The sequence below is a fragment of the Diceros bicornis genome, chromosome 25, assembly GCF_020826845.1.
Source record: "Diceros bicornis minor isolate mBicDic1 chromosome 25, mDicBic1.mat.cur, whole genome shotgun sequence".
Lineage (NCBI taxonomy): Eukaryota > Metazoa > Chordata > Mammalia > Perissodactyla > Rhinocerotidae > Diceros > Diceros bicornis.
In genome coordinates this window covers 9,462,285-9,484,171 of record NC_080764.1, presented here as the reverse complement: position 1 = coordinate 9,484,171, position 21,887 = coordinate 9,462,285, and the positions used below count along the sequence as shown (strand labels likewise).

The window sequence follows — 21,887 nt, the reverse complement described above, 5'->3', positions numbered from 1 at the left end:
GGTATTTGATTCAGTTATTGGAAAACCTCTACATATGTTTAGAACAACTTGGGACGTGACCCAACTTTTTCAACTATAAATTTCATGACCTCTCAATATAGAGCAAGTATTTCCAACAAAAATGTAACATTTGCATTGAGACATGTTATAAGTGTAAATACACTCTGGATTTTGAAGACTTAGTATGAAAAAAAGAAGGAAAACATTTCATTAATAATTTTTCCATACTGATTACATGTTGAAATGTTAATATTTTAGATATATTAGTTTAAATATATAATTTGAATTAACTTCACCTGTTTATTTTTTAAATGTGGCTACTAGAAAATTTTAAGTTTCATACGTAGCATATATTATATTTCTATTAGATAGAGCTGCTCCAGTCAATTTAGTAAAAATCAACACAGGATCTTATGAGGTAATCAAATACAAACGACCATCTCCTCACCTAGATCACTTTCCTCACTTGAGGGTTCGTCTGTCTTTACGTTTTCCTCCTCCTTCTTACTATCTGTGTTTTCTTCCTAGCAAAGGGAAGGCAAACAATGCTATTAGTATTTAATAACACACCTAACATATATACTAATTTATACAAATTTACATATAAACTGTTCACATCCATTATATTCCAGTTGTTAATGCATTTATAATAAGTGGGAAAAAGACTATAGTCTCGTGTCTGTTCAGATCATGTTTTATTGCCAAATTTACTAAAAATCTTCACATTTTCAAGAGTTTCTGAGTTTTGGAATTGTAAATAAGAGACTATGAAACTGTAATATACAAAAATCCAAAGAATTTAAATACACACATGAGGAAAACCAAATTTCCTTCCCATCCTATAAGTAACCAGTATGGTTTCTTGTATATCCCATTCTAGACATTCTCTATGTATATAAGACAACTCTGCACTTTGACTTTTCCATTTAACAATGCTGTGTATCTTAGAGAATATACCACGATCAGCCCACCTAGATCTATTCATCCAACTGTTCAGTATAGCATAAGTTATGTAACCAGTTATTTAGACAGCTACTCTCTGTTTCTTAAAAATTGGAATCAGCAGCCAGCCCAGTGGCGCAGGCGGTTGAGTGCACGTGCTCCGCTGCAGCGGCCTGGGGTTTGCCTGTTTGGATCCCGGGCGCGCACCGACGCAACGCTTGTCAGGCCATGCTATGGCGGCGTCCCATGTAAAGTGGAGGAAGATGGGCATGGATGTTAGCCCAGAGCCAGTCTTCCTCAGCAAAAAGAGGAGGATTGGCAGATGTTAGCTTAGGGCCGATCTTCCTCAGAAAAAAAAAAAAAAGGAATCAAATCCCCACCTTATTACAAAATATTTCTTGAGTCCCTACAATGTGCAAGATGCTAGATGCTTTAGCATATTCTGAGAATAAGACCAATCATAATTCTAAATCAGAATAAAAAAATTTTAGCAGAGATATAGGTTAAATATAATTTTGTCTTCATCCATGTTTATCAAATGGCAAAATATCCTATCCAGGGCTCAGAAACTACCAAACTCTGAGAAATCATTCATCTGAAAAAAAGACTACTTTTGGGGCTTTTGCTTAACTTCTCTCATTTCACTTGTTCAAAGATATAACTTCTAATTTCATATCCAAATAGATAAACCTTGTTCAGCTTTCTAAATAATAAAACAGTAAATTTTCTTATCAATTTAAGATGGCTAATCAGAAAACTCGGGAAAAAATCTTTTTAGACATGAAGGCAGAAAATGGGAGAAATAAGAATTCTGAAGGGAGCATTCTTAAGAGTACACTCCCCCATCTCTAAACTTCAGCTACTGGTAACCTCCTCTTGATCTTACACACCCTTCTGGCAAATATGTTAAAACAACACCATGAATCACACTCAAATACTCCTCAGGTAGTAGGGCAGAAAAACCTGAAAATTACTGATTCGGGCTAATTGTTCATTTACTTTGCAAATATTATTAAACAAAGTACCTACAGTGCATAAAACACTGTGCTAGGTGCTAAAGAGACAATGATGAAGACCACAAATACACACAATCACAGGGCTTAACACTCATAGGTCATGCATATAACATACATGTAGCATTTTCTCTCATTTATTCTAAAACATGGTAAACATTCAACCTCAAATTCTCACTTTTAAATCAGATTCCAGAGACTTGATGTCCAAACAGAAATTTTACCAAGATCCTTTTCCAAGTGGTCTCGGGGAAATCAGGAGTGATAATTTGAGAGCAGAAGTTAAAAAACACCCCTAAGAAACCTTATAGTACTTTATCACTAAACATATAAATGAAATTCATAACTCACCTTGATATTTTCTTCTGATTTAGTTTTATGAGTAGCAGGTGGTATTTTACCCCCCATGCTTGAGGAAAATGAGAAAAAAAGATATATTTGTTTAGAAAACTAAAAATCACTTATTTATGCTGGGAAAAAAGTCAGACATTTAAATGGTTACCTTTTCAAACCTTTAAGAGTAAACTCAATTAATTTGAATGCTTCAGTATTACTAATAAGTTTCTTCCAGCTTATAATTACATAGCTTCTCTGTGCCCATTCCCAGAGAAAAGGGACAAGAGGCAGAGAAAAATGCAATGACAAAATCATTTGTATAGCTTGTTAGTTTAGAATTCAGTAGGTACACTTGAATCCGAAACTTGAAGTCTGACATTTAGCAAGAACAGCTCAATTAATTCAAATAAACAGTTTATGAAATAATTATAAAGTCACAGTATAATAATTCAAAACGTTTGTTTCCTCTGACTGGGACCTATGAGGATTCTTCTTGCTTATATTCATATACCCTTCACATTATAGATTTTCTCCTTATCCTTCTCAACACCACCCATTAGTACCTCCTCTTGGCCTTGCAAACTCTTCTTTCCCAAATATTCGAGGCAACACCATGAATTATATACAAATAACTTAAAAACAAGGGAAAAAAAGACTACAAAAAATTAGTGCTATATGCTCCATTTGGGGTAGACTCTGAAGCATATGGGCTACATGCAACAGTCCAGTAACTAAAATATTCAAAGCTGCAGATGACACAGACTTAACTAAAATTGCCTTAAAAAGAAAAAAAAGCCATTAACCTTTATGTAAAAGAAGGAGACAGATTAACTTGCAAAACAGAAAGGAACCTACTTCAAAATACACTTAACTGTCGATTCTTTTTAACTGCAGTTATCACATCCACATTTACATTCATTTCAGCTGGGTGGAATTTCTGGATGTAGGGTTCCACTTAAGTGGATGTTGGTTTTCCAAAGTTCTTTTACCAATTTACACCTCTCTTAGCAGTGTACAAGAATTCCAGTTGTTCTACACCTTGGCCAACACTTAACTATTGTCTTAAATTTTTAGCCATTTTGATAGGTATGTAGTGGTATCTCATTGTAGTTGAGTGCCTTTTCAAATATTTACTGGCTATCTGAATAGCCTTTTTTTTGTAAAGTTCAACCCTCGTCCAGCTTTCTATTAGGCTGTCTATCATATTTATTTGTAGGTGTACATTGTATATTCTGCATATGAGCTCTCTGTCAGTTTTATGTGTTGCAAATATCTCCCACGCTGCCACTTGCCTTTTCATTCTCAAGGTTATCTTTTGATGAAGCCAAAACAAAGCAAAAGTATAAACGTAAAATAGCAAATGTAATAAGAAACAAAGTTTGGAATTTCTTCTTAATTACCCTTCAATTAACAAAAATGTGCACACTTTTCCCATTCTGTTTAATGTGATAGTTACAAAAAAATCTTCAGTTACTCAAGTACCCTTAATAAGGAAAAATGGCTCCCATACGCCAAATAAATTATTACATGATCCAAAACATCTTAGTTTGCAACTCAGCAAAGTAAAAAGATTTAATGATAAGGGACAGACATATAAGCACAACAAAATTTTTAAAAATTCTGTTCCAAAGAAAAGAGAGTAATCAAACACTAGTTCTTTGCAGTTAAATTTTAATGAAGACACAGGGTTTCTTAAGCTGTATTTTTCCTAAGTTTCAAAATACAGCATCCAGCAATGTACTTAGGATGATGTCCAAAAACAGTCGTAAAAGTCTAACTTATGTTAAAACTTTGGGAAGTGATAATCCTGCCAAGAAATATATTAAACTACATCTAACCCTAAGGAAAGATCAGATAAACCCAAATTGAGGGAAATTCCATAAAATAACTGGCCCACAATATTCAAAATTGCCAAGGTCATGCAAGCCAGGGAAGGACTGAAGAACTGTTTCAAAATGAAAGCAATTAAGAGACATGACAACGAAATGCAACATGTAATTCTGAGGATTAGACAGTATTAATGTATCAGTATTAGTTTCCTGAGTTTGATGGTTGTAGTATAGAGACTGTCCTTGTTTGTAGGACATACACACTCAGTGGTGTTGGGGGCACAATGTTGGAAATAGTTCAGGAAAAAAGTTCTTTCTGTTGTACTTGCAATTTTTCTGGAGGCTAGAAATTGTTTCAACAAAATAAAAAATTTTAAAGCTTGAGGGGGAACACAGGAGGGTTTATTCATGAGCTAGATTTAGAGTTTCTCACATTCCAATTCTAGTTAACTACTGGAAGGTAACACCAATTGATAGGTGTTACAGAAATTTCATTTAATGCTTCCAAGATTTAGAACAAGCTAGTTCCCTGCCAAAAACTCCAAATTGGACATAGCCAGTATAGACTTTTATGTAATCAACTAGGACTAGTGCAGAGACCTTCCTCATATGGGATCACACAAGACTTCATTTATAATTCTCTTAATTTGGTAATATTCAATCTGCTTTGTGCAATAGTTACTTATTCACCTGTACAAAAAAACTGGGTGCTATGTTTTAAATTCGTTGAGGGTAGAAATGCATCCGTCATTTAAATGTTCACTTCATTTAAAATATCTACTGAAAAGCCATGTGTCATGCACTGTGCTGGAGATTAGAATACAAAGATACTTCCTTTGATCATAAATTACCATAAAATGAAATGATTAAAGCACATACAAGACACAAAGTTGTTAAATGGAAGAAAATAGTGTCAGGCAATGCTTCTCCCCCTAGTAAAACAAAAATACCCCAAAACTTATTTGTTGAAAAGATGGTAGTCTCCCTGGATCCCCACTGACTACTGGGCCCCAAATTTTTTTCTTCGTATTTCCCTTTGTCCAATTTAAAAGTTTGTTAACGGCCAGCCCCATGGCTTAGCGGTCCCTCAGCTACTGGCGGCCCGGGTTCAGATCCCAGGCACGCTCCAACGCATCACTTGTCCGGCCATGCTGAGGCGGCATCCCACATACAGCAACTAGAAGGATGTGCAACTATGACATACAACTATCTACTGGGGCTTTGGGGAGAAAAAGGAAAAAAAAAAGGGGGGGATTGGCAATAGATGCTAGCTCAGGGCGGGTCTTCCTCAGCAAAAAGAGGAGGATTGGCATGGATGTTAGCGCAGGGCAGATCTTCCTCACAAAATAAATAAATAAATAAATTTACATTATAAAACAAAAGTTTGTTAAGCTAATAAATTCTTAACATCGAATAAAATTTCAAGCTAAACACAATGGTAGAAATTATGGCAAATACACAAATAGACTGTTCTTCAACGTCTAAGCCTGGGTATCTGTAACTAATTTAGTATGGAGAAGAGGAGAACTCTAAAATGGTTTCAATTTGAGGAACCCTAATAGTAGGATTAGGTCTAGTAATATTAATTCCTGGACCTGGAAATCTCCACATTCAGCCCAATCTCCTATAATTTTGAATTGCTTTAAAAAGACTGACATGAAAGCAGACAAGAGAGGAATTGACACACCTTGAGCAAAGGCCTCAGAGACTACAATAACCTATGGTTAAATTTAGACTGAAATAGAGATAGCAAAAGCTTCTACATTGATATCTCAATTTAAATTCAGAATAAGACCCCTACATGGGCCAAGGCGCTCCATCTCATACTTAAATCAACAATTTAGGATGCCGCAAGAAAAATATAAATGTATCCAGAAAATAAAACTGCAATTACCTATAGGAAACGTTAAAGTAAGATACATGGCTATTTCTTGGGAAATGACGCCTGACAATATTTTCTCAACTTTAAATTGGAATTCTCTACACAGCCATAATCACTCCAGCTCAAATTACATTGTTCTTAGATACGTTTTAACTTTTTCTTCACAGCGTCCCCTCTTCCTCTCTAGGAGTGGAACAAAACATTGTATCCACTCAGTATAATGTTCACTCTTGGTGCCAGGTAATTCCTGGAATTTTAGGAACAATTTAATTGTAGGCTCTTTCCTGTAATGAGTAGATACAAGAGGATAAAGGCATACAAATATCTTAAGCAAGGCATTTAGATTATCAAGCTATTCACAAGAGAGAAAGACTAAAATCTAGGCCTCAATTCGCAGTCCTGAAATTTATCTAACAATAACTTGTGGGTTTTTCTGTTGAAAAGCAAGGAATTTGCAAAAATGGTATTCTTGCTAACTACCGTTAACAATAGTTACTAAGCTACTACATTAATTGTAAGTGTTCTCAGAATTTTACCTATATAACATGAGGAAAAATCTTACACTACAGTAGCTAGAAAACTGACGGAGAAAAGAAAGATTGAGAAACTCCTTAGAGGATAAAAATTATTATACCACCACACACAACGGTAGAGTTTAAAGTTTCTTCCTTAGAACTAGCTTATTGGAAAAAATAGTCTTTCAAATATTTCGTAATCATGAGTTCATCTTCCCCCATGAAAATGTTACTAAAACAAACATCAATGCATCAATGTTTAGGGTAGTACCTCTTAGGACTCACATTACTTTGCACTGTCACTATTTATCACAATGAGGTACAATTTTTGTGTGTGTGTGAGCAAGATCAGCCCCGTGCTAACATCTGCCAATCCTCCTCTTTTTTTGCTGAGGAAGACTGGCCCCTGGCTAACATCCATGCCCCTCTTCCTCCACTTTATATGGGACGCCACCACAGCATGGCTTGCCAAGCGGTGCCTCGTTGCGCGCCCCGGTTCCGAGCCAGCTAACCCCGGGCGGGCCGCCACAGCGGAATGCGTGCACTTAACCACTTGCGCCACCGGGCTGGCCCCCGAGGTGCAATTTTTATGTTATCTCTTTTAAATTCCCCACCAGTAGTAGCGATTTTTAAAAATCATCTTAGGAAACATTTCCCTTTCTCCCATAAGTTCCCCTCCAATATGCATCTCTATTCTCTATTACACGGTAAATATCGAAACTAATTTCTGCATTTATTCAACTATATCCCTAAATAGACTATACTTACACTGTTTCCTAGATCTGGCACAATGCCTGTTCAATTAATTCCGTGCAAGTAACGAAGTACTCTAGTTTTAAGGGTAACAAGAATAGATCATGGTAACATGCCGATTCTTGAAAAATCACTTTTCTTAAAGTGTTTGGAGTGACTGCCACTGCGGAGGCATAGTAAGTAATTCCCAAAATAATTCCACGCAGTTAGAATGGCTGCAAGTTATAATCAAATAGTTACCAGTTTTATTATAACTCATTAAACAATAACATCATTACGACAACATTATTTAAAGGAATAACGCATAAAGGATCTGCTACGTGTCACTGCGATCTAAGCAAGACAGCAGAGATTTAAAGAAAACTCCACGCGAAAGCTAAGTCTTGCAGCTCTCCCCGCTCCTCACGTCCACAGTACCCAAGGCCCCGCAACCGTCTGCATTTATATTTCGCCAGGACAGACGCCTGGCGACCTCAGGGTGCAGGGAATCCAGCTCCACCTCCTCCTTCCCGCCTCAGTACTGTCTAAGCCTCCCGATCCTCCATTAGCCCCTGAAGTCGCCTCCCTTTCCTAGCCTGGGAGCGAGCCACAAAGAGGCGGCGACTCCGCTGGCCCTCGCTCCCCGCACCCCGCCCCGGGCCAGCTCCCCCTCCGCCGTTCCCCTTCCCACCCACAATGTTCCTCAGGCCCGGCTCTCACCTCTCCACCCACTCCCTCAGGAAGCGCAGTTCCTCGGTGTGCAGAACGCTCGGGTCCTGCTTACACATTTTCACGAAGGCCCGAAGCTCGCTCACTTTACGCGGGTCCATGGTTCGGAGTCGGCAGCCAGATTCCGGGCCCGGGCGCTAGCTCAGCGTGACCGCGCAGAAGGGGGCGGCTGCCGCGAGGCAGAACAGACTAGAACCTCCCCGGCCGCTGGCTCCTCCCACCCAACGGTCTGGTGACCCCGGGTCCTTCGCCTGTTTATTCCCACTCCCTCTACCTCTGCTTCTGCGCACTGGCTAGAACCTTCTGGAAGCATGGCTGTTCGTCCTGTTGCCTGCCTCTCTGCGCACGCATTGTTATACAGTATTCTTAACTCTGAACCAGTTCCCTGCCAGGATCAACCCCCTACATGGTGGTTTCAAGGAGGCGGGAGGTATCAGCCCCTGCAGGGAGTATTTAGAGTCCGACATTCTGTGAGCGTGGGCTTTAAGTGGAGCACGACGTCATGAGGCCAAAAGGGCCGTTCGGCGGGAGCTGCGGTCACAGCTCTGGGCGTGACGTCAGTATCCTGCGCCGCCGTGGGAGGAAAGCCCGGCGTGCGGCGCCAAAAGGGGCCGCCAAACGCCCAGCCGGAAGGGGAGGGGCGTTTGGCCCGGTTTCCTGGCGACGCAGCCCGGCGGGTGGCGGCTTCTGCCGCTGTTTTCTTTCTTTCTTTCCTGACGCGTGAGCCAGTCGGTCATGCGCTGGTTACTCTCAACAACTAAGCTGGTTCCCGGTGTAGCAAGCGCCCGCAGCCTCTCAGGTTAGACTCACCTTCTACAGTGTCCCCTCCGGCTCTTGCTCTCTCAGAAGCCTGAGGCGCCCGAGAGGGATCCGAGTTGGTCTCAGGCGATCCCGGGTTCGGCGGACCCTTCTCCTCCTGGGGCCTCCACTCCCAAACCCTCTGCGTGCTCCTCGGATTTCTTTTTTACCTGCTGCTCCCGGAAAAGGGTGGGCCCTGTGTTCGCTCTACTGTTGAGGTATTCTGGGAAGCGAAGTGACTGCAGAGAGAAACGTGTGTGCCATCCCAGAGGGGCTGTCTTCAAAGTTACTCAGACTCATAGAAGTTGTCAGTTGTCACACCTGCTTAGGTGACAACTTAGGTGACAAAGTGTCTCGCATCAAGTAGCTCTTGTTTCTGTTGGGTTAACCTAAAATCCTATTTTTGTGTTTTCAAAGACTTGAGAGCTGGCTCCAAAATGTACAAGAAATGTTATGTTTAGTAACACAAATCCTTTGAGCAGTTCCTCTCGGAAGAGACTGTTTGGAAATATTCTCGGGGCTTTTTATGCGTGAAAGCCCTGTTTGTAAAGGCAAGATGAACGAGTCCAAGAATAAGGGAGACCATTTTATACGGTATACTCTATCGAGCAATTAATCTGGTCAACATAAAGCTTGATCAGTGAGAGCTGAATCCGCCTACCTTGCAGGCGGATCTGCCATTGGATCGTATTTCAGTTTTTGGGGGCGGATATGTGAACAATGTGTGAACCAGAGCATATGGTATTTAACATCAAAGCTATGTCTGGCGTATATTTCTTATGTTGATATACTTGAATTTATTGAAAATGATGGTAGTTATATCAAGACTTACTCCTTACTCTAAAAAATAAAAGAAGATGAAAAGTAGCCGTTGTGTTGTGCACAGAACTTGCTCTTCGGTTCTAATAGTAAAGCTACAGAAAGCTTTCCCTCTCCATGGGAGTAGGTGAATAGATGTGCAGTTAGTCAGTCTTAGAGAGGCCACAACCTATGATTTAGAGCTGAAACCATCCTTTGCTTGTGGCTTTTTTTGGATTTGTTGAGGCTTTGTGTAAAACCTGATTAATCAAGGTTTAGGACTAGATACTGCATTATACACACGAAGATCTTTGAAAGAAATATTCATTATGCTTCATTTTGCCTAAATAGAATAAATAAATTTAATCACCTGTATATTAATATCATAGAATATATATTGGCTTTTGAATGAATGAGTGATCTCCTTGGATCCTCAGAAGTCCAATAAGTTAGGGCAGATATTCTCATTTTGCTGATGAGGAACTGAAACTAACATAGGATCACAAGTAGCAAGTCAGGAATTTCAGCTGTATGGTTGCTGTCTAGTGGTTTTTTTTGTTATACCACCCTAGGTCTTACTCTGGCTTAGGAGAGTCCTTTGGGAACTTTTTATTTAGCCAGAAAGAATGTATCTTCGTTCAATATCTTTTGAATTAGTAATCATTGTGGATGAATCTCCACTTCTCTGGAGTTGCTCATCGTCTAGTCAGAGTGATAGACAAGCAGTAGATAAATGACAGTACAGCGAAGGCTGGTAATAGAGTCTTGTCTCAAGTGACAGGGGAGCTCAAGAAAGGCAGAAATGGGTTGTAAATATTACGTTTTTCTGGGATTTTACTAAGTTTAAGAATTTGAAAATTTCACTCACTTGTGGTACTCATAAATAGAACTTTGAATGTCTGTAGTGCTCTTGGTTGCCCTTCTTTAGAAAGGCTCTGGGTACAGGGTATTGAGTACCATAGGAGACTTGCTCATCTGTGAGTTACATGTTCCTAAAGTGAAAATGTTTTGACTAGCTAAAGGTTAACCTAATTAGGAGTGTGATTTCATTTGTTGGAATGTGCCGTAATTAACACCATCTAGTCATCTGACAAAAAGCAAAATGAAGCACTAATGATGCATAAGTATGTTGTATTTAAAAAATCTAAATCATTTAAGATAAATATAAGTCTGAGATGGGGAAGGGAAATATTGAAAATATTAAAGAATAAGTAGAGAATGATTTTTTTTTTCCTGGGAAAGATTTGCCCTGAGCTAACATCTGTTGCCTATCTTCCCCTTTCTCTTTTTTTTTTCCCCTTCCCAAAGCCCCACTACATAGTTGTATATTCTAGTTGTAAGTCTTAGTTTTTCTCTGTGAGCTGCCGCCACAGCATGGCTACTGACAGACAGGATTCTCGCTCGGGAACCGAACCTGTGCCGCCAAAGTGGAGCATACCACACTTTTAACTGCTAGGCCATCTGGGCTGGCTCAAGAATAATGTTTTAAAAGCCTGTTTGCAGTTAATTCATTCAACAAACGTTAGTTGAGCACCACATATGAGCACTGAGCAGAAAAAATTTCTACCATCACAGGAAACAGACAAAAAAGCAAGTAGTTGTAATATAACATACTAAATTTAGTAATAGAGGTCCAGTGGTGGGGAGAAAGAAAAAGTGATAGATATTTTCCAGGAGCAGGGAGGAGCAAAGAGGAAATGTGGGCATGCCTTTAAAGATTAGGAGGTAAGATTTGAGACCTGAAAGAAGGCTTTGACTAGGCAAACTAGAGTAATGGAGATATCCTGGCAAAGGGAACATGTAAAGGCCCAGAACTCTGAAACAGAATGGCTGGTACAAAGATATGCAATCAGTAGTAAGCCTGGAGGAGCTTTTTTGAAACATGTTCCTGGGCATATTAGTAGGTGTTAGCAGCAGAATGATTCTGTGGTCAAATAAGTATGGGGAATGCTGCATTTCATAGTGCCCATAATAGACTAACGCTAAGTCTCTGAGAAGCAAATGTATTTGGTAGTAATTTGCAAAATGTGTTTGACTGTGGAGCCCTTTTTCTGTGGTGAGTCTTGAACTGGTATTCCGTGGAACAAATTTTGGAAAAAGCTGGTCTCCAGCATAAGATGTGTAGGAAGCGGTGGTAGAAAATCAAGTTGGAAGAAAACTGGTGGCTGGCTTATGGAGGGCCTTGTATATTATGTTAAGAGACAATGAGGGCTGGCCCGGTAGTGTAGTGGTTAAGTTTGCACGCTCCGCTTGGGTGGCCCGGGGTTGCAGGTTCGGATCCTGGGTGCAGACCTACGCGCCACTTATCAAGCCATGCTGTGGCAGGCGTCCTATATATAAAGTAGAGGAAATGGGCACGGATGTTAGCCCAGGGCTGATCTTCCTCAGCAAAGGAGGAGGATTGGCAACAGATGTTAGCTCAGGGCTAATCTTCCTCACCAAAAAAAAAAAAGAAAGAAACAATGAGCTTTTTCCTTAGGCAATGGGAAACTATTGAATAATTTTAAGCTATTGGGTAAGATTAAGTCTGAATTTTTAGTTATCTTTTAAGGGTGGAAAAATGGACTGGAAGGCAAGTGATGGCATTCTTAAATTTTCGGAGATACTGGTTTTTGCTTTTGTTGGAAAATTGCATTTTTTTCAACTCTTGATTAGTCCCACCTACATGAGGAAAGATAAACTCTACTAAATACCACATTTTATATAAGTAGCATTTAAAATACCCTAAGCTTTTATGATTTTATTTTCTGAAAATAAGCTTTAAATGCTAATTGTCCCCAGTCCCTCCTATAGAATGAATGACCATTCCTCCCTACCCACCTACCCACTAAAAATCAAACAAAACAAAACAAAAGCTCACGCTTTACTACAGCAGTCATTTTAAAATAGTAAATCTTATAATTTTTTCTGGTTTCCAAATTTGTTGCATTGCTAAATACCCCTGAACTGTATTTTGCCAAAGGTAGATTGGGTTTAAGTGCTGCTAGATTATTTGCTCTCATCTTTTAGTCACATTAAAATTTACAGTAATTACATTTCTAAGAGATAAAAAATTAAAATAATATGATCAGTACATCTTTTTGCTTAAAAAAAGGGAAGAATTCAATGACAAGAGAACATGCAGGATGCAAGGCATCTCAAATGTCGCACGTCCAAAACTTAACACCTGCAGTCCTATCTCAGATTAATGGTAACTCCCTTCTTCTAGTTGCTGAGGCCAAAAATCTTGACTTCCATCATACCCAGTATCCAGTCTGTCAGCAAATTCTGTTTGGCCCTCCCTTTAGAATATATCTAGAATTTGATCACTCTTTACCACCCCCACCTCCACCACCCTGGACCAAGCTGCTACAATCTTTTGCCTGGATTATGGTCATAGCCTGATTTCCTTGCTTCTACCCCTGTTTGCTTTGAGTCTGTTTTCAATGACAGCAGCCATAGTGGGCCCTTTTAAATATGTTGGATTATGGTGATAGCCTGATTTCCCTGCTTCTACCCCCGTCTGCTCTGAGTCTGTTTTCAATGACAGCAGCCATAGTGGGCCCTTTTAAATATGTTGGATTATGGTGATAGCCTGATTTCCCTGCTTCTACCCCCGTCTGCTCTGAGTCTGTTTTCAATGACAGCAGCCATAGTGGGCCCTTTTAAATATGTTGGATTATGTCACTTTTCTGCTCAAAGCCTCCAGTGGCTTCCTGTCCCACATATAATAACAAAGTCCATACTGTTCTCTAGCAGTCCCTGCGTAATCTGATCTCCTTTCTTACTTCATCTACTTGCTCTCTTTGTTTTTGTTTTTTTGTGAGGAAGATCAGCCCTGAGCTAACATCCATGCCTCCTCTTTTTGCTGAGGAAGACCAGCTCTGAGCTAACATCTATTGCCAGTCCTCCTCCTTTTTTTCCCCTTTTTCTCCCCAAAGCCCCGGTAGATAGTTGTATGTCATAGTTGCACATCCTTCTAGTTGCTGTATGTGGGACGCCGCCTCAGCGTGGCTGGACAAGAGCTGCGTTGGTGCACGCCTGGGATCCGAACCTGGGCCGCCAACATCAGAGCGCACGCACTTAATAGCTAAGCCACGGGGCTGGCCCCTACTTGCTCGCTTAATCAGCCACACCGATCTCCTCCATGTTGCTCAAACACTGTCTGCCTTAGGGACATTTCACTTGCTATTCCTTCTTCCTGGAATTCTCTTTCACCAAGTATCCACGTGGCTAACTCCTTCTCTTTAGATCTTTACTCAGATGTAACCATCCCTTTTCCCCAGCTCCCTTACCTAAAATTTCAACCCTCATACTCCAGAACTTCTATCATCTTCCCCTACTTTATTTTTTTTCCTTAGCACCTGTGACTAACATTACATTTTACTTAATATTTGTTTATTGTCTCTCTCCAGTTTGTAAGCTCTGTGACAGCTAAGATATTTGCTGTTTGTTCATTACTGTATCCCAGGTACCCAGAACACTACCTGACAAACAGTAGGTACTCAAAAATACTGTTGAATGAATAAAAATAATAGACTCAAAAGCAGGATATTTTGAAAATGAAATAATTACAGGAAGCTAAGAAGTAATTGTGTTGAAATTAAACTTAGTTAATTAAAAGAAGCAAACATTTAGCTCAAACTGCTTGCTCAATATCTGATGTATCTGTAACCCATCTATTTTTCTTCCATCATAACCCTAAATTATAATGGCCAAAGATAGTCTTTTATTCTTTTCTTTTCTTTTCTTTTTTGTGAGGAAGATCAGCCCTTAGCTAACATCCATGCCAGTCGTCCTGTTTTTTTGCTGAGGAAGACTGGCCCTGGGCTAACATCCGTGCCTATCTTCCTCCACTTTATATGGGACGCTGCCACAGCATGGCCTGACAAGCGGTGCATCGGTGCACACCCGGGATCTGAACCCAGGCTGCCAGCAGTGGAGCACGAGCGCACTTAACTGCTACGCCACGGGGCTGGCGCCCATATAATGGCTAAAGATAGTATTTTAGAGTAATATATTTGTGATCCTGTGTGCATACTGAAAAAGAAAATAGAAAGTTTCCTATCTGGAGTGATTCACTGATGGCCTACCACATGTGATATAGCCAGATTGCTCTGAGAAATTCAGAGTAAGTCTGGCTTTTTTTCTTCAATTGTGGTTAAATACATATAACATAAAATATACCATGTTAATCATTTTTAAATATACAGTTGTGAAACAGAGCTCCAGAACTTTGTCATCCTGCAAATCTGAAACTATACCCATTAACAACAACTCTCTCTTCCCCCCTCACCCCAGACCCTGGTAACCACGATTCTACTTCTTGTTTCTATGAATTTGACTTTAGATACCTCGTATAAGTAGAATCATAAAGTATTTGTGTATGTCTGCCTCATTTTACTTAGCATAATGTCTTAAAGTTCATCCATGTTATAGCATGTAGCAAGATTTCCTTCCTTTTTCAGTCTGAATGATATTCCACTGTTTGTATATAAATGTTTTATTTATCCATTCATCCATCAATTGGTATTTGGGTTGGTTCCACCTCTTGGCTATTGTGAATAAGTGCTGCTATGAACATGGGTGTGCAAATATAAGTCTGACTGTTTTTAACTTAAAAGAAAATACTTTATACTTTAATTTTTAATGTATAGTGTCTTTAAGTTATGTGTCAAATGCTCTGCCTCTTGGAAAAAAGTCATTTCATGAATAATTATATAGTCTGAACCTGTGTATCTTAATACATTTTTAACTCCTAATGCTATACATATTTCAGAAGTTTGTATAGCAGTTTTAACTTGATAAAAGGGATGAAATAGATTGTAAACTCTACTAAAGAAAAACTGATATGTAAACATTTAGCTCAAAAACAAAAAGTAAAATAATCTTTTCTGTTTTCCAAATTCTTAACATCACTGTCACCACAAACTCATCTTTTTCTGACATACCTAATCTGAAAACCACTGACCAAATATCCACAATCCTTATAAACATGTTAAAAACATAATCTTAGTATAATATCAAACAAATGTTATCTACAAAACTCTGATTAACCAAAACACGCCAAGTGTCATGTTCAAATGTTATATTAACATAATGTGTCTGAAAAGTCAATTTAATGATTCCTTTTGGTTGACTTCTTCTTCTGCACCTCTTTATGCTTCTTTTTTTTCCTTTTACTACCTTCTTTGAATCCTGCTGAGAACATAGAGGGATCCCAGTTGCTTGTGACCCAAGGTATTCCTTGCTCATCATTGTCCACAAAAGTATATTGACATACATGTTTGGGGCTGTAGGACTTTGGTGAATAATTGTTGAATGACTGTCTTCTCCAGCTGCATTCTTCCGCAAAGCCGTCTTCATCTGCCACACCGTTTATAAGGAAAGACTTCAACTCACCATCGTCTTCAACTTCTCTTTCTTGATCGTTCTCAATAATTCTTTTTGTATTGGTATTTCTGCCGTTAACAATTTTACCTAAAGTTGTTACAGATACATAGTTGCCCATCCCACTATCATCAAATGCCAGGGAAGAGAATGAATTAAGGCCCTCATGACCCAGTAAACCATATGGTATATATCCTGTATCACATGAAGAAAATGTCTCAAAAATTGGATATTCACTGGAGGTAGGGAAAAAGGATCTTGCACCTCTGTTTCTGCTTCCGTAGGAGCTTCTGGGACTGTTTAAAAGGTCCTCAAGTGAGTCTTCAAAGAAATGAAATGAAAATGGGTCCCTTTCACCAAAAATTTCTTTAAAGACATCATCTGGCTTACGGAATGTGAAGCCATACTCAAAAGAAGCATCAAAATGACTTCCGACTCCGCCGTTTAATCCTTCTTTGCCATATTTATTGTAAGTGTCCCGTTTTTTATCATTTGATAATACCTCATATGCCTCAGCTACTTCTTTGAATTTTCTCTCAGCTTCTTCCTTATTTTCTGGATTTTTATCAGGGTGCCATTTAAGTGCCACTTTACGATAAGCCTTTTTAATGTCCTCAGGTGAAGCATATCTCTGCACTCCTAGAACTTCATAGTAATCCACCATGTTTTCACAGATTATTGGAAAGGGATGCTCTGGGTAGTGAGAACCGTGGTTTCCTCAGCTCAGGCTCTGCTGCTGGTGGTGGTAGAGGCAGTGACTGTAATAGGCATATTTTTACATTGAAGACAGTGTTATTTCCATGGGCCACTGCTAGGAGACGTCAGGATACTGATTATGTGGCAAGCAGAGTTACAAGCTTATGTCAGAGAGGGCTGCATTATGGTGTCATTCTGGGGTTTGAGTAGAGACTAGACCTTCCAAATGGAGCTAGGCCAGAGTGATACCAGACCATCCTGAACCCTCTGGAAGCCTCAGACAAGGCCTCATAAACCAGTGGAACCTGTTGTTGATGGCCACAGCATGCCCCTTGCATAATATGACCTCTAGGTTACTGAGCCTTAATAACTTACTTCTCAGTTCTTCCATGTTTTGGTTTGGAAAAATGAAAAATTGTGAACTATATGAAAAAAGTACTCAAGCAATTGACACATTTGTTTATTTGAATCAAGAGACTTACAGTTCAGTAGGAGATACAAACAAGTAACTCAATTACAATATAGTAAAGGCTATGATGGAGGAAGTACTGAATGCTAAGCAATCATATGAGAGACACCTAGCCCAGACTTTGGGGTGTCAGGGAAGGCTTCCTGGAGGAAGTAGCCTAATATACAAGCTTTCTGCGTGCCAGTGGTGAGTCATATGAGAAGATGGTATCTTTGGCCACTTAAAGTTTACTACTATACAACATATAGTTAAACATTTTGAAAATTACACATTTATGTACTCTGTATATAATTATGGAATGCCTACTTTGTGCAAGGCACAGTTTTAGCCACTGGTGATGATAGTATTAAACAAAAAATACCAATTTTTATGGCATTTACATAATAATGGAGTACAAATAATAAGAAAACAAAATAATTTGAGATAATGTGATATGTGCTGCAAAAAAATTAAGAGTAGTGTGATGAGGGTGGAGAGCTACCTTGGACTGGTTTTAGAAGACCTCTGAGGAGATGACATTAGAGCTGAGACCTAGATGACAGTCAGCCACATGATGATCCAATACAGTAGTTACTAGCCACGTTGATGGACATTTTGGTTGTTTCCAGTTTTGAGCTATTGCAAATAAAGCTAGCATTCATTCCAAGTATAGTGGGAAGTCATTGAAGGGGGTTATGCATCTGACTTACATTTTTTTTTTTTTTTGGTGAGGAAGATCGGCCCTGAGCTAACATCTGCCAATCCTCCTCTTTTTTTTGCTGAGGAAGACTGGCTCTGGGCTAACATCCATGCCCATCTTCCTCTACTTTATATGGGACGCTGCCACAGCATGGCTTGCCAAGCGGTGCGTCAGTGTATGCCCGGGATCCGAACCGGCGAACCCTGGGCTGCTGCAGCGGAATGTGCGCACTTAACCCCTTCTGCCACCAGGCCGGCCCCCTGACTTACCTTTTTAATGGGTCACTCGCTGCTATGTGGAAAATCAGTTGTATGTGGGAAAGTAGAGTTAGAAAACCCAGTTAGAGGCAAACTAGACCAAAGTTGATTTTCTTGTGGGGCAATTTAAATTATCAATAGACTATACCTGAATTAAAAAGACTTGTATTGTATTCCTGGCTCATTTTATTGCCCCAGGAAATTCCCTATAATGGTCTTTGTTTTTCCTCCCCTATATTGTATTTATTTTTCATCACATTTCTAAACCCATCCGTTAAGTGATATTCTAATGAGATATAAAACAATGGTATGTGTTTCTAGACAGTCTTTCAAGACTGCTCGCCAGCTCTGAATATTTTTTGCGTTGTGTTTTTGTTTTTGTTTTTGTTTTGAGGAAGATGGGCCCTGAGCTAACATCTGCCAGTCCTCCTCTTTTTGCTGAGGAAGACTGGCCCTGGGCTAACATCCATGCCCATCTTCCTCCACTTTATATGGGACGCCCGCCACAGCATGGCCTGACAAGCAGTGTGTTGGTGCGCGCCTGGGATCCGAACCAGCGAACCCCGGGCCGCCACAGCGGAGCGCGTGCACTTAACCACTTGCGCCACAAGACCGGCCCCTGTGTTTGTTTTGATATACCAGTTGACTAGAGGAATTGCAAAACTCTTAAACTCAAATAATTTCAATTCTATACAGTATATGTGTTTACATATGTGTATGTATGGTTTATGCATGATTATATTTGCCTGCCATTGAAATAATGACAACAATAATAATATTGAACTTCTTTTTTGAGGAAGATCAGCCCTGAGCTAACATCTGATGCCAGTCTTCCTCTTTTTGCTGAGGAAGATTGGCCCTGGGCTAATATCCATGCCCATCTTCCTCTACTTTATATGGGACGCCGCCACAGCATGGCTTGACAAGTGGTGCGTCAGTGCACGCCCGGGATCCGAACCCGCTAAGCCCGGGCCACCGAAGCGGATTGTGTGGACTTAACCGCTGCACCACCGGGCTGACCCCAATATTGAACATTTTTTGAGCACCATCTTTGGGTCAGACACTGTACCGAGTGACTTACATGCAGTTTCTCATTTAATTGTCACAGTATTCCGGCAAAGTAAATATTTTGTGCCCATAAAAACCTAAGGTTCTGAAAGATAAAGTAATTTGTCTAAGGCTACTTAGCTTGTTAGTGAAAAATCTGATATTTAAACTTAAGTCTATCTGATTTCAAATTCTGCTCTTTCCACTCTATCGCATTTCTTGGACCAGGACTTAAGAGTTTAGGTTCTAGACATTCCACAAACATGTATTGAGAACCTATGATATGGAGAGGAGTTAAAAAATAGAAAATTCTGCTCTCAAGGAATTCATGTAATTGGAAAAAGCACTGAAAACCTAATTTCAGTAGAGCGTGAAAGTGTAAGACAAGGATTTGCTTTTGTAATTATTTCCCCCTCTCTTGATCCCTTGCCTCTTCCAGCTGTTATGCCATTTTCTCTGAACCCCTCACAACAAAACTTCTCAAAATTGTTCTCTCTCTTTGATGTCTGTGCTTTCTTCCATCCTGTTCTTTCCTTGGCGTATTCTAGTCTGGCTTCTGTCTCCCACCCCCCCCCCCCCGTTTTATTGAGATATAATTGACATATTGCATATGTTTAAGGTGTACAACATAATGATTTGATATAATGTATATATTGCAAAATGATTACCAAAATAAGTTTAGTTATCATCCATCACCTCACATAGTTACGATTTTTTTTCTTGTGAAAAGAACTTTTAAGATCTACACTCTTAGCAACTTTCAAATATACAGTACAGAATTGTTAACTATAGTCACCATGCTTTCCATTACATCCCCAGAACTTATTTATATTATAACTGGAAGTTTGTACCTTTTGACTACCTTCCCCCATTTTGGCTTCTTTTATACTCTACTAAAACTGTTCTTGTCTCCAGTGACTTCATTGTTGCCAAATCTAGTGGTTGTCCTTTTGGCCTCCTCTCGTTTAGCAGCATTTGACACAGTTGAGCACTTCCCCCTTCTTAAAACACTTGTTTCTTTAACTTCCTAAGTACCATATTCTTCTAGTTTTCTTCCTTTCTCCTATGCTTTTCCTTCTGACACTAAAATATTATAGTACCTGGACTTTTATCTACACAGTCTCCCTAGGTACTATCCAGTCCTAGGGCTTTAGATACCATCTATGTGCTTATGACACCTTCATTTATATATCTAGCCTGTTACTTTTCCCCCTGAATTTAAGACTGCCTATTTGATCTCTCCATTCAGGCCAAAAACCTGGGAATCATTCTTAATTTCTCTTTTTTCTTTACTCCCTGCGTATAATCAGAGGCCATAACTTGTTGGCTTTTGATCTTCAAAATATATCCCAGTCTAATCACTGGAGAAATAAAGTCAGATAACAAATGATCCCTGTCTTCCACAAGTTTATAGTAGACTGGCAAGCTAATTAGTAGTTATGTGCAGTGTAGTAGGTGTTAAAATAGATTTAAGCACAGGAGCATTGAAGAGGAGAGTTTGCATGAGAAGCATTAGGAGTGGGGAGTTTTAAGAGAAGGCTTCCTAGATTAAGTGGTGTTTGAGCTGATTTTTGAGAAGTTGGGTAGTCATAGAAGCAGGCAAAGGCCATTTTAGACAAGAGAACTGCATTTTTGAAGACAAATGCTGTTCAATACAGACTAATAAGTTGAGGCTCTTCAAGTGGTTTAGTGTGGCTGCAATAATGTTTTTTGAGGATTAGGCCAGAGGAGTGAGCAGGGACCAGATCAGGAAGGGTGCTAAGCTAGAGTTTGAAGCATATAGTGTTAGTACAGGAAGCTGGAAAGTTAAGGATAGATCCTGGAATTTAAACCTGATTTTGTTGACAGTATCTTTGACGAGGTTGAGGCAAAGGACTAGAGGGATCGCTTTGGAAATAGCGTATCCTATAGAAGATGAATTGAAGAAGAGAGACAAGACCCAAGACAGGCAGATCAGTTAGGAGACTTGCAGTAGTCCAGATGGATTGAGGAGGGTCTAAACTAAGGAATGGCCCTCCTTTGAATTGAATTGGATATTTTAGAAGTAAGATTTGACATACCAGCTTTGCTACTAACTAATATATGACCTTGGGCAAAAAATCTTGTTTAAGTGAATGTAGGTAAGAAGCTATCGAGACTGTATTTTTTAAGTTACTGAGAATAAACATCTCACTTTATGTCTCATGTTAAAGTATTTGTTTGCTTTGCATTTGTTAGAGTTAAGCTTCCTTTGCTTGGAAGTGGTCCAAAATTAAAGGATTGGGTGTTCTAGTAGTATTTCATCTAAACATTAAAAAAGAGAAAATGGGTTAACTTTTTACATTCAATTATTTTACTGGTGAAATGGTAGTGTAGACAGACATGAGCTTTATAAATTGATTGTTGTTCAAATCCTAGTTCTTAGTTCTTCGTCTTGGGCAAGTTTCTTAACCTTTCTGTGTATCTTTTTTCTCCTCTTTAAATGGGAAGTACTTTAATAGACGAACTCAAACATAGAATGCTACTATTTGTTTAAAGAAGGGGATATCTATAGATAGATTTGATTTCAACAAAAAAGTGATAATACTGGCTACCTCAAGGAAGGGATACAGGGTAACTTGGGGATAGGTATGGGAGAAAGTCTTTTCCCTGTAAATCACTTCTGTATCTTTTGAACTTTGATCCATATGAATATGTTCCCAGTTCAAAAATTAGTTACAAATTTAAAATAGTACTTACCTTACACAGCTATAAGGATTAAATAAGTTAATACATGCAGAGTGCTTAGCATACTTTCTGGAATATAATAAAAAATAG

At 39.3% G+C, this 21,887-nt stretch overlaps 3 protein-coding genes across 5 annotated transcripts in view; 1 reads left to right on the top strand and 2 right to left on the bottom strand.

Moving 5' to 3' along the window:
* The window catches only part of ST13 (ST13 Hsp70 interacting protein), a 30,673-nt gene extending 22,502 nt beyond the window's left edge, over window positions 1-8,171 (bottom strand). Inside the window, exons 1-3 of the mRNA XM_058568300.1 lie at window positions 7,970-8,171; window positions 2,307-2,364; window positions 449-524 (exon numbers count right to left, since the gene is read on the bottom strand). Of these exons, the coding sequence (XP_058424283.1) occupies window positions 449-524; window positions 2,307-2,364; window positions 7,970-8,079 (244 nt within the window). The 5' untranslated portion in view covers window positions 8,080-8,171. The remainder of the gene's footprint in view (window positions 1-448; window positions 525-2,306; window positions 2,365-7,969) is intronic.
* A 467-nt stretch (window positions 8,172-8,638) lies between these two features.
* The window catches only part of XPNPEP3 (X-prolyl aminopeptidase 3), a 58,970-nt gene continuing 45,721 nt past the window's right edge, over window positions 8,639-21,887 (top strand). For 2 of the 3 annotated variants that reach the window (XM_058568298.1, XM_058568295.1), the window contains exon 1: window positions 8,639-8,777. In XM_058568298.1, coding sequence (XP_058424281.1) covers window positions 8,714-8,777 — 64 coding nt within the window. In that variant the 5' untranslated portion in view covers window positions 8,639-8,713. The remainder of the gene's footprint in view (window positions 8,778-21,887) is intronic. The other variant, XM_058568296.1, reaches the window with a different exon arrangement.
* DNAJB7 (DnaJ heat shock protein family (Hsp40) member B7) lies at window positions 15,672-16,607 on the bottom strand. The gene has a single exon (XM_058568299.1). It carries the CDS (start codon window positions 16,605-16,607, stop codon window positions 15,672-15,674), a length of 936 nt encoding a protein of 311 aa, XP_058424282.1.

Coding starts and splice junctions, on each gene's coding strand:
- DNAJB7 (XM_058568299.1), bottom strand. CDS start 16,607: ATGGTGGATTACTATGAAGTTCTAGGAGTGCAGAGATATGCTTCACCT.